The 13,387-nt window shown below is 34.2% G+C and overlaps 2 protein-coding genes and 1 pseudogene across 2 annotated transcripts; 2 read left to right on the plus strand and 1 right to left on the minus strand.

Annotated features, from left to right (window-relative positions):
- Nucleotides 1-422: 422 nt before the first annotated feature.
- Nucleotides 423-1,868, plus strand: LOC18046746 (annotated as a pseudogene).
- A 116-nt stretch (nt 1,869-1,984) lies between these two features.
- On the minus strand, nt 1,985-3,102 carry LOC18046747 (22.0 kDa heat shock protein). Its single transcript, XM_006441795.2, has one exon. The coding sequence runs from the start codon at nt 2,847-2,849 to the stop codon at nt 2,238-2,240; it is 612 nt and encodes a 203-aa protein (XP_006441858.1). The 5' UTR covers nt 2,850-3,102; the 3' UTR covers nt 1,985-2,237.
- Nucleotides 3,103-10,192: 7,090 nt separating this feature from the next.
- On the plus strand, nt 10,193-11,022 carry LOC18046748 (B-box zinc finger protein 23). Its single transcript, XM_024188892.1, has 2 exons — nt 10,193-10,564; nt 10,645-11,022. The coding sequence occupies exons 1-2, from the start codon at nt 10,340-10,342 to the stop codon at nt 10,843-10,845; spliced, it is 426 nt and encodes a 141-aa protein (XP_024044660.1). The 5' UTR covers nt 10,193-10,339; the 3' UTR covers nt 10,846-11,022.
- Nucleotides 11,023-13,387: the final 2,365 nt, after the last annotated feature.

The following is a 13,387-nucleotide window of genomic DNA, read 5'->3' on the forward strand; positions in this document are numbered from 1 at the left end:
ACGTTATAAAATATTTCAAGCTTAATTTGTTGTGGATCAGTTGGTTTGATAAATTAAACCACCCGTTTAATGTCCAAGAAAAACATAATATATATGAATTACACGAAAACTGGTGGGCAACTTTTTATTTTAGCTGGTGGCAAATAAAAAAATTTTTATTAACAAATTAAGCTTTGGTTCGAGTTCAAAAGATAAATTTAGATCGAGCAGGTCACCAGTCCCTGCTTCTCCCTTAATGGCTCTGCCACTGAACCAATAGGCTAATGGCACTCAGCCATTTGAAAAAAATTAATTGAGTGGGTTCGACGAGTTTCTGTTCCATAGCTAGAGTCAGAGCAGTACGCCTGAGTATGATTCATCCAGTAAAAAATATGGAATGTGCTTAGGTTAATTCTAGTAAATTTGTGACAGTACAAAAAAGAATGGTATCCGTTACGGATTTAGATTTTTTAAATCAAACGCTAAACCAGCCAGTGCCATGGATGCTTGAACGATGCAATCACATGAATCATCTCAAGTAATTCCAGTCTTTTCTCGCAACTCTCGGCGAAGGCCTAACCAATTTCTACGCCTTCAAGCTTGTGCGCTTCTGCACTCTCAAACTCTGGAACCTCACCTCCGCTCGCCTCATTTTCGATAATCTAACGACTCCAGTTACCTCCTTATACACCGCCATGGTTTCTGCATATGCCTCACAGCCAGTTCACTTGTCATGTACCGCGACATGGTTTGTCGAGGCCAATCACATCCTATACGCGCGTGTGGTGAAGTTTTGGAGTCTCATCGAACAAAAACTGTGCATACCCAGACGGTTAAATCTGGTTTTGAGGAATACCTATCTGTGTAAGTGGCTCGACATTAGGATTTCCAGGAAAGTGGTTGATGAAATGTCCCGAAAAGACGTTCTGACGTGGACAGCTATGATTTTTTGGTATACCAGGGTTGGGGATATTACGAAGGCTGCTTTGCTTTTTGAAGCAATGCCTGATCGAGATGCGGCTGCTAGGAGTGATTAATCCTTGCGCGAGGAACGGGTTGTTTCGGGATGCTATTTCATTTTTTAGGAGGATGGAAAGTTGTAATATTAGGCTTGATCGTACCACGCTTATTTGATTGCTTCCGGCTTGTGGTGCAGCTAGGTAAAGCGATACACGGCTTTGTTTATAGAAACGGGTTTGATCTTCGTTCGTATATTTTGACGGCTTTGATAGAAATGTATGGAAAAATGCTACTGCTTGACAGAGGCAAGAAGGGTTTCTGATAGGAAGTCAAAGAAATGTTTGGCTTTATGGAATTCACTGACGAATTCTTTTGCTCGTCATGGACAATGTGAGAATGCGATTAGTGTGTTTGAGGAGATTATGCAGTCTGAAGACTGTGATATAGCACCACATATGGTTAACATTTATCAGCTTGTTGATTGCTTGTTCACACAGAAGAAGGTTGAACAGGGTCTTGCTTATTTCGAGTTGATAACTAAAACTTACTGGATTGAGCCTGGAATTGAGATTTATGGATTCTTAATAGATCTTCTTATGAAGATTGAACCCGATGATGTTGTCTGGGGTTCTTTATTTGATGGGTGTTAAAATTCACCACGGCACAGATTTGGCCCAGTTTGCTGTGAAAATACTGATTGAAATTGACAACATGATTTATAGTATAATGTTGGTAAATTTATATGGAGAATTGGGAAAATGGGATGAAGTTGGTAAGGTGAGAAAGATGTTTAAACGATTGGTTATGCCTATAAAAAACCCGGTCGCAGCTGGATTGTGGCTGACAAGCAACTCCGGTTCTTTGACAAAACACATCCCAGAACAGAGGAAATCTGTGATGCCTTAGATAATTTAGCTGCTTTAAATTAGCTAAGAGTACGAAGGGTTTCCCCACAATTCACAAGTTTCTAACTTGGATCTGTTTTCAATATGGAAATCTTAACCCATACACCATTTTGGTATTATTGCTGCAGTTGATTTCTACCAATTTTGATAGATAGAAGAGAGCTGTATCAGCTTCATGTGCTGCCTCGTTATTTATACTTTAATAGTGCAGAGAGAATGTTACCAAGAGAAATTATATTACCGTATTAAACTTATTACAAGACAGCAGGTTTTGCATCAAACGAAGACAACGACACAACAAAAGTCAAAAACAAAGCTAGCTCAACAGTGCAGTAAAACCACCCTTATTCTCCACACCACACTGACATAAACCCAATGGCAGGCAAAAAACCTCTAAAGCTCTTGCCTAGCCTCGCTCTGCAGCTTGGCCGGTTCGTCCTCTCCGCCCGCAATGCCGACAACTCTTGGACCTTTGATCTGGTCAGGTGACAGCTTCTTCAAGGACAAAGTGAGCACACCATTTTCAAGCTTAGCCTGTACAGAATCCAAATCCACATTGTCCGGCAGCTTGAACTGCCTCCAAAACTTGCCATGGGATCTCTCCACTCTGTGCCACTGATCGCCCTTCTTCTCCTCCTCCCGTTTCCTCTCTCCGCTCACTCGCAGCACGCGGTTCTCCTCAACTTCAATCTTCAGCTCGTCCCTCTTCACCCCCGGTACATCCAGCATTATGAAGTGACTCTCCGGTGTTTCTTTCCAGTCCACTCTAGCGGGAGATAGCGCCATGGTCACGTCCCTCTCGAGCTCAAATGGGATTTGCTCTAGCACCCGGAAGGGGTCTGCCAAACGTTCTGTCCAGAGATCGGATAACAGACTCCTCGGACGATCAGCGAAGGGCGTCAGCAGAGAGCCATTTGATGAGCCCACAAGACATGCCAATATTGCCAATAGCAGCATTGGCAGCAAATTAACATTAAAGGGCCGTGTTTGTTGTTGCTGCCTCATTTCTTCCTTCCTTTTTGGCTTTGTGCTTGATGTATTATATGTAATGTGCTTGTTGGTAGAGACGCTTGAAGCTAGATAGATATTGACACACTAACTCAAGTATATTTGTGATGACACTCTTTGAGTGGGGTGGTGATGAGATATGTTATTTATATGTTTGTGAAGCGGTTCTTGAAAATTCTTATGTTGGAGTTGTGTAGATAAATGGGGAAGTTTCTGGTTGCGTCTGTGTTTGATGCGGTGGGAAAGCTGAGCTCATTGGTGGATCAGGTTTCTTCTATGTTCTAGAGGTTTCACGTTCATGGCTTCTTATACTGTTTTGTTACAAGTCAAAAAGCAAGAGGCCGTCATGTCGTTCCCTAGTGCGTGTAATTTTATACGATATTTTCTTCTAAACAATGATGGGGGATGTGTGTATAGTGATTATTGGAAAATTAAATCACATGAATTTGATTAAATTTAGGATCCATTCATCAAGGCCGAGGAGAGGGAGATCTTCGGCAATTTTATCGAATGGAACACAAATATTCATCGTTGTATTCATTTTGTTTCTATTACATTGATTCTTCTCTCATGGCAAAGTTAAAAAATTTAATATCTTTTCATTTTAGTATATCTCGAATCATTTCCAAAAAAATTTGATCATATTTTAAATAAAATAAAATATTTATATCTTAGTGATAAGAGTTGGTTCGAATGAAAAAAATAAAAATTTACTAATTTAAATGTCTGGGTCTGTCAATTCAACAACGATCGGATGATTGGTTTTATTTGACATTTATGCTGCGTTTACTTTTTGGATTGGAGTGGGAATCTTGAGGAGTGGGAATCCTTGGATTAGGAGTGTGGAGTGGGAGTGGGAGTAGGTTGTTTACTTACACTGGAATGGAAGTATGGAATAGAGATCAGAATCCAATTTATGTGTTTACTTTGTCTTGGATTTGGAGTAAATAGTTTCAAATTACAATTTTATCCTTATTTAAAGAATTATAGTTTTTAATTACAAAACTAATAAAAAATATATTTAATGAATAATATTTATTTTATTATATTTTTAAATTTATTATAATTATTAATATTCTTAATTATGAACAATAAATTATTAATTTTAATATAAAATGAAACCTTATTTTATTTTATTTAATATAATTATATTAAATTTATTATTAGATAAAATAATAATATAATATTATTTAGTACAAAATTAATATTTTCTTAGAATAAACTATTTATTATTATTAATATTAAATAAATATAGTACTATTATTTTTAAAATAAATATAATAATATTATATTTATTAATTCTCTATTAATATAATAATAATATTTTAAAATAATTTTAACTTAGAATCAATGTAAATTATTATTTAGTTAAATATAATATTATTATTCAAATAAATATTATTTATTTTATTTTATTAATTATAAAATATTAAAATAAATTAAATTAAAAATGAAAGGGTAAAAAGGGGAGAGGTGAGTGGATTCCCACTCCCACCTCCTCTAATGGGAGTCCCACTCCCACTCCCCACTCAAAAAATGAGTGGGGCTCACGGAGTGGGATTCCCAATCCGTGGCCATTTTAAGTAAGTAAACGCTGGAGTGAGAGGAATCCACACTCCTCACTCCCACTCCAACAAGTAAACACAACCTTATTGATTTGTTAAATACTTGACGACGGTGTCTGAGTTGGGGCACCAAACCCTTGGGTGGGACCTTGTTAATTCTTTTTTGTTAAAATGTTGGGTCAGGCTACGGAATTCCCCTTGGCAACTGGGCAAGTCGAGATGAAAGGTCTTGGGCCTATGGAGAATGAATTCTCATATGGGCCTACTATGCGAGAGGACTTATTTCATCTTAATTTGCATAAATTTAGGGTTAGACTATATTAGAGTTCATATAGGGTGGAGTACGAATCTCAACTACACATATAAAGTGATAAATAATAAATAATGAGTTATAATAAATTTTTTATTATTTATCACTTTACGTGTGTGGTTGAGATTTGTGTTCCACCGTAAGTGAACTCTAACATAGCCATAACCATAGTCATTTACTTATTATCTGCCCACTATCTGATGATTAGAAGCAACGTCATTAGAACATAAAAGAATATTCCTTTAAGAGAGTTGGGGTTTGGAGAGTGATAAAGAGTTATGCTATTTATCCCGGGTCAAACCTCAAAATTAATGCAAACGACGCCGTTTCGTGAATTTTTTATTTTTATTTTTTATCTCCATCAAACGACGTCGTTTGCTATGCTTTTCATCTCCGTATCAGCACTGCATAAATTGAATTTGCTAAGTACTTCTCGGTCCCTTAAGCCAACAAGAAATTGGGCAAAGCTTCAAGAAACAAAGCAGCTTGAATGAACACTGTACCGCAATTTACAGGCCGTGAGAGAGAAAATGAAAAGAGATATATTTCTTTTGCCATTTACATCTCATATTTACAGAATAATGCCCTTAACTTTCCCTACAAAAATTCTTGATCATCTTTCCCACCCCCTTTGCTATTACACACTACACAGATACAATCATGCGATTCCCTTGAACTTTTCCATTTTCATCTTTGTTTAAGGATGAATCCCCGAGTTCAAGCTTAATCTGCAACCATTCATTTGATGCTGACCAGTTTGGAATCCAGGGCAGTGGGATAATGCCAGAGACAAAAAATGGACAGGACAAATTTTTACAAAATTTTCTCGTCCACCTTGACAACCTCGAGGACTGTGGCGTTGCAAAAGAAGCATCTCAAGCAATTTAGAAGATGTCGACTTATACAGCTATGACAGGACCGATGGGAACACGACACAAACTGTGCATCTGCTTCACTTGCATAATAGATGCAGCACATGCCAAGAAAGAGGAAGGGGATTTCAAGACTGTTGCGCCAAGACGGGAAGAGAAGCTCGGGTAAAACGAAGAAAGAGGTTTGTGAATGAGAGAGAGGAGGGGTTTTTGCAGAGGGGTAAAACGAAGAGGAAGACAAAGCGTTGTGATCTCGCTGCTTTTGCCTTTTTTCTAAGCCAAACGGTGCCGTTTTACAGAGAGTTAAAACATGAAAAAGAAATGAACGAAACGACGTCGTTTTAGTTATTTTCGGGGTTTGACCCGAAATTTGACCCGAGGCAACCATCAGTTTCCAGTGATAAATAATACAGCAGCTAAGGGCCTGTTTGGTATTGTTTTTGAATCTGTATTTTCGGAGAATAAAAACGAAAATAAAAATGGTGTTTTTGCAGTTGCTGTATTTCGAATTTAAATATGCGTCTGGTATCATTTTCTGTATCCTATATTTTAAAACTGAAAATAGTAATATGCGTTTGGTAGACACAGTTGAAAATGATAAAAACAGAGAATATGCGTTTGGTAATGCTTTTTTCAAAAACAGTTTTTACTAATCATTTACATTATATTTATAGTCATAAAATAATTATTTAGCTAATACACACAAATACAACAAAATAATTTAACCAAATTTAATATAAAAAAAATTACATGATAATAAAGTTTAAGAATTAACATTAATTAAAAAAATTTTGACATTGTCATTGTTTTTACACCATATAATTAAGATATATATTACAACACATGATTTAAACAAAATAATTATAAAAAAATACATGATACACATTATGCATTACGTATGTAATCATGCCACATAAAAGCTGCAATTCCATCTCGTGTGGCATTCATCTCTGCGACACTTGCTGGAGATAAATCAATATTAGTAAGTGGCCTACTAGTGTCTCCTTCATCGTTGGTAACCAAATCTTGCACATCAAAGTCCCCAAATAACCTATCACTTGCATTTTCTCGTCGAATAAAATTATGCAAAGCGCAACATGCAATTGGAATTAGACGTTGCTTACGTAAACTATAATTATGCATGTCCCTTAAAATTGAAAATCGCGCTTTTAAAACACCAAAGCATCGCTCAATTACATTACGCAATGATGAATGTCTATAATTAAACAATTCTTGAGGACCTCTAGGTGCTCGACCTAGTCCTCTATAATCACGTAAATGATATCTCTCACCTCTATATGGTGTCAAAAATCCCTTCATATTTATGTATCCAGAATCCACAACGTAGTAATATCCTAAAATATAGAAACAATAAAACATAACTTAATTAAAAAATAAAAGCCAAACATATTAACACACACACACACACACACACACACACACACACACACACACACACATATATTTATCAATATTCTTACCTTCTTCCGGAAGTGGAAACCCAAATTCTGGTCTATTTAAGGCATCCATAAACACCCTTGAGTCATTGGCGGTACCTTCCCAACCCGTATATACAAATGTAAACATCATGTCAAAAGAACATGCACACATGATATTTTGAGTCACCTGAGTCTTTCTATCTCGATATGATATCTGTTTCTGTGCTGGTGACCATGCAGCAATGTGGGTTCCATCAATTGCACCAACACACTTCTGTGAAAATATGGAAAATTAATAATTTACTAACCAAATGTTAATGTCACATAAATATTGAAGTAACGTGTATTAATCCCCCACTCAATTTCAGTAATGTAATCAGCATAAAGGTTGCATTACTATGACTTTTTGCATTAATATTGTTAACTAAAAGCCTTAACTTGCTTTTTGAACTTGGTTATTTGTTACTCAATGCAGACAGCTTGCAACTTAAAGATTTGGGAATCATTTACCACGGAAATACCCACCCAGGTATTTGGTATGCTAGTGTAGTGTTTTTGGGAACAATTTTTAGTTAATTGAAGTTCATTTTAAATAAGAGCCAAGAGTTTTTTATTTTTTCTAACAATTGCGAAATTATATTACCATAGCATTTTGAGTAATCATTGCATGTCAATTACGAATTATTTATTTTATTTCCCAAAAAAACTCCCCCATGTTCTAACTTCGGTCTCCCAAGTCCCGACCGCAAAAACATAATCCATTTTTGTAGATATAATTTAGTTCTTCAAATTTTCGTAATATAATTTGTGAAATCACCAGAATTTGATAGCATTGTCATAAGTCATAACCCTTTATAATTCTTTAATTTTATTCTAAATATTTAATCTACCATCTCACGTAACCTCATATTTTAATTAGGTTGGGTGTGGGATTAACATAAGCCCAACAACTTTATATAGAAACAAAAAATCAATCTTGATCATCAAACCTTAAGAAGAACACGTGAAGTAAACAAAATTCCTAAGGAAACAAAAACCCTGAATCTATTTAATTCAAATATTTTAAATAAACCAAATCAGCATAAAGGAATTCCCACAAGAAATTGTTTGTTTTACTAGATTTAATCTCTAAAATAAATGAGGAAAAATTTCAGCACATAAATAAATAATTTGTCACTACATATGAACAACCTCAGAAATTTCCAGAATAAAAAATCACTCAAATCATCTCTAAAAAATTTCAGCTCATAAACAAAATAAATACCGGCAAGTGACAGATCCGGGAGAGCAACAATGGTTGGGCAAGTGCAGATTCGAGTGAGCAACAACAAAGTAGCAGTAGACGAAGATCCGAGAGAGCAAAGATCCGAGAGAGCAAAGACGAAGTAGCAGCAGCTGGACGGAGTCGGAGCAGCAGCGGTTACGGCGGAGAAAGAGCAGCGGCAGTGGCTAGCACACCAAGAGTGACCAAGAGAGAGATTTGCTGCAACTGGATTGAGAAAATGGAGGGGAAAGAGGGCTGCAGTGAACTGGATTGAAAGTGAGGGCTGCAGTGAAGAGAAAAGTGAGGGCTGAAGAGGGTTACGATTTTTTTGTTGTTTTTTAATTCATTTTAAAGTTTAGTTTGTAAAATTTAGAGAACATGTTTAAGTTGTTTTCAGTTGTATAGTTATAATAATAAATCCGGATTTTGTGTTTTGTAATTTATTTTGTGAAACAAAACCACCAAACATGTTTTATGTGTGTATTATAAAAATGAAAACGAAAACATGGCTTGCAAAACGGTACCAAACGGGGCCTAAGTTTCTCAATTCCCATGTCACACGCAGTCCATTTCAGGCTACAAATTAACAAATAAGTTTTCAAGTTACATTATGCTAAAAGGATGACCAGTTTTGGGCAGCCCAAAAAGTAGATTTGGCTTTGGAAAGGGGATGGGCAGATTTTGGCAATCTCTATCTGCAACTTCCATGTCTCTAGCTCTGACAAAAGAACCAACCAGAAGGTAGCAAAATTATAACAATGTTATGGGCCAATGGGGTTTTGACTTTCTACCATAGTAATGCTGCGCCGGCTTTGTGGTCCTGTTTCACGAATAACAACATCAGCAATTGCCCTTGCGGATTTGCCATGCCAACGCTCAGAAAGTTTGTTGACAATCTTTTTTATGGGTAAAATTTGGATTATTCTCACATGACGTAATAATTTTTAGAATATCTTTTAAATTATCGTAAATATTAACTTACTCTTATTTTTATTTAAAATATAAGAAAAAAATAGTTTGGGTTAATGATTTTTTTTATCATTTTAACAAAAATAGAGAGTAAATAGAGATTTAAAATAATTAAAAAATAATTTGAAATTGTCATTTTAGGAGTAATCTAAAATTGATCATTTTTTTCACATATATTATTGACAATCTAGTGCTTCATGCATTATAAATCATGGTTACAGCTGCCTATTTACCGTAATCTGATAGTGCGACAAGTATTTTTATAAGGGCTTAATAGAATTAGTAACTCTATCGGAGAATGAACTCCGAAGCTACCTTAAGCGAAGCCATGTACTTCATTGAAAAGACACGTAGTATCCAACTGACAGTTATGAACGACGCCATGTTTCCTCATCTAAGCATAACACATGGTGCACAAATTAGGGCACCCAATCTTCCTTAAAAGTTGAGGGAAACATGCCTATCAATAGTGACCTTAACCCACTATGCTAACATTCATGGAGAAGCTCTTAGTGATGCTAGGAACGAATGCCAAGAACATTGAATACACTCAAAAGATTTCCTTACAAAATTCTTGCTTAACTCGTTATTTTGCATCTTACTTGAGCATTGGAGTGCCTTTACACCCACCATGTCCGGAACAACGAGCAGAGGGAGAAGATTTTGTTGGCATTAGTGAAGGTAAAGAAAATTAAAAAAAAAATTGCTTTCATTGGATGGCACTTGTCTCAACCACAAGCAATGATACAAGTGTCATTAAATACGGACAGCCTGTAAATTTCATCAATGGAACCGGGACACAATTCCAAAACATGAAGTGGACACGATGTGTTATCTACCACTAGCTAGATCTGCTTATATATTTGACAGGCGATCGACAATGATCCATCAACTTAGAATTCTTTCAGACACATCGTTTATGTTTATGTCGGATACTGATATTTTTGTCTCTCAGATACTTAGATAGTTTTGGCTTCTCAGGATACTATAAAGAGACAGAGAGCTCTCACAGAATAAATGTGCTACAAATACATTTAAGTTTTGCCATTTTACCAGTTACCAATTAACATGAAGCTACAGTGTGAGGTATGCGAGAAGGCAGAGGCTGAGGTACTGTGTTGTGCTGATGAGGCTGTATTATGCAGCAACTGTGATGTCAAAGTTCATACAGCTAACAAGCTGTCCCGTAAACATCAGCGTGTCTCACTTCTCAAACACAATGCTGCTGCCGCATCCTCCTCCTCGTCATCATCTCCCTCTGCTTCTCAGCTTCCTTCATGTGACATCTGCCAGGTAATTAAGGCCCTTTTAACTGCCATCATTAAATTCAGCCGCGAATGCGCTTGCAAATGGGTTTCTTGATTATTTTGCAGGAGAGGAATGGGTATTTCTTTTGCTTGGAGGACAGGGCAATACTATGCAGGCAATGTGACGTGTCAATTCACAAGGCCAGCCCTTTTCAGTCGTCCCATCAGCGGTTTCTCATTGGAGGCATCAAAGTTGCTCTAGAGTCCTCAGCTGACAACAACAGCCGCACCAGTGAAAGTACTGGCTGTGAAGGCAGAGAATTTTGAAATACAGCATACTTCCCCACGGCCGCAGCTGAGGAAAGCAGACAAGCAATGACTATGGACAGCAGCACGGGCTCGGGTTCAGGCTTAGCAGCTGCACATTTGGCAACAGCAGCCTCATCATGTTCATGGCAACTGGACGATCTTCTCGGCAACGATGATTTTAACTACCATGACTTTTCAGATACGGAGTCATCTAGAATTAATTAACTAGCCCAATTCAAGTCTATAGATCCTGACCTCTTAGTTTTATTAACATGCATATGTTTTAGATTATCAATAATTAATTCCGAACTCAGCTCATGTAGTTAATTTGAGTACTGAATCTTTTCGAATTATGAGCAATTTTTTTATGTTACATTATTTCTTATTATTAATTTGATTTTTTTTTTTTGGGTGATGATGAGCATAAATGAACAATGTTCTATCAGTTAATTTTTCCAGGAGATAGCATGTGAACCATTAAACATTTCAATTGTCTATATACATTCTATAATCATTCCATATGAAATTGGGAAGTAATGCTCCAACTGCTTCTTAAATATCTTCTGGAATTAATTTGGTAATGCAAAAGAAAATTTATACAGTCATTAGCAAGGGAAAAAATAAATAAATGTATAAATAAAGGAATGATTGAGTGGGTGACAGAGCTGAGGGGCACCTCCAATGGAGCTCGAATTTGTTGTGTGCATATTGATTAGAAGTATCCCATATTGATATCTCAAATGCATGATTTTCCTCCCCACACATTGTTGGCTTTGCCAATCGTTTGTGCTAATGGATTTTTGCAATTTGATAGTGAACCCTGGTATGGTTGTAATAAAATTTTATTTTCAAAACAAATAGATGAACAAAAATAAAAGAATAACTTTACCAATACCACTTATTCTAATTACGGAAAATGATGCAGTAACCATTAATGCCACCACTTGTACATTTGGCACAAGAATAATATTGAAATCGTAAATTAACCCACATGATAATATATCTCGCTCATATTAAGATAAGTAAGGTAGCCAATTAGATCATTACTCTTTGAACAAAGATAGTGTTACAATTTGATGAGGTCTAAATTCATTAATTGGATAAAAATATAAAATAATAAAAATAAATATTTTGAGCTAATAGTTATTTAATCCCTCTATTAAATTATAATATATTAGTTTGTTAAAAAAAAGTATAAGAATTTATAGCTTTTATCATTATTCTTACTTTTCTAATAACAACCACAATATTTTTCAATTAAGAATATTTTGGTGACACTTAAATCTATTGATTGAGTTACTTTGGAATAAATTAATGTCAGTCATCTGTTTAGTGACAAAAGTGGACGAGGATAGGTAATCCTGGGCCCATCAAATTAGTCGAGTGAATAAGAGAATCAAATTAAATCCCTAAATTCTTGAATGTTAATGATGTGTATTATATATATATATATATATATCTTTTTTTTCATTAAAAGATACCCATCTTTCTTTAATCGATATATATAAAAATCAATATATATATCGATTAAAAATAATTCTTTAATATTTTATTAGTATATGTTAATTAATTTTATTATGGTATATGATGTTTATATATATATATATATATATATATATATATATATATATATATATATATATATATATTATTACATGTTATATAGATGGGTAATAATAATTATTTAACTTTATTTAGTTAAGAATAAAATTAATTAATTCTATGAGGACATTTTGAATAATATCTTTTAATGATATCCTCAAGACTTTTTAGATTAATTAAAAAGTTAAAAAAATTAACTTAATAACTTAGTAATTTAATAGCTGAAAATTTTCATTAACCTGAAAAAACAGCAGACTTAACATTATTGATTGAAATTAAGTTAATTAAGTAATTAAGTCAAAAAAATAAACAGCCTCTAATATTTTTAAATATGTTTGTTAATGATATTATTGTGTAAACTCTTATTTGAAAACTGAAAATAGTTTAAATATATATATATAAAAATTAAAAGAAGCTTTTACCTTTTTTTTTTCAATACTTAAATTTAGCAATAAATTAATTTAGTTTATATTATAGGGAAAAGGACACATAGACCTCCAACGTTTGAATAAGGGACACAAAACCCCCTAAGGTTTTAAAAAAGACACTCAGACCCCCATTTGTTAACAGTAAATTATAATTTTAAAGTGCAATTACCATTATACCCTTATAGCATATTAAAAAATAATTGTTCATTGTCCAATTTATTCCTATATTATTAATAAAATTACGAATATAACTTCATTACCCAATTTTTTCATTTAATTTTTATCAAATTTTCTCTTCAAACTAAATAAATTTAATCCATTACTCAAAAATAAAAATAAATTAAATTGATTATTAATATAATAAAAATAACATATATTTAATATAAAAATAACATATATTAAATTAAAATAAATTTAATTTATATATGGAGAATTGTTATTTTTAAGAAATTATCAATTTAATTTATATATAAGAAATTACAAGAAATAACATATGGAGAATTGTTATTTTTATTATATTAATAATCAAT

Source organism: Citrus clementina, unplaced genomic scaffold, assembly GCF_000493195.1.
Source record: "Citrus clementina cultivar Clemenules unplaced genomic scaffold, Citrus_clementina_v1.0 scaffold_3, whole genome shotgun sequence".
In the NCBI taxonomy this organism is placed as follows: domain Eukaryota; kingdom Viridiplantae; phylum Streptophyta; class Magnoliopsida; order Sapindales; family Rutaceae; genus Citrus; species Citrus x clementina.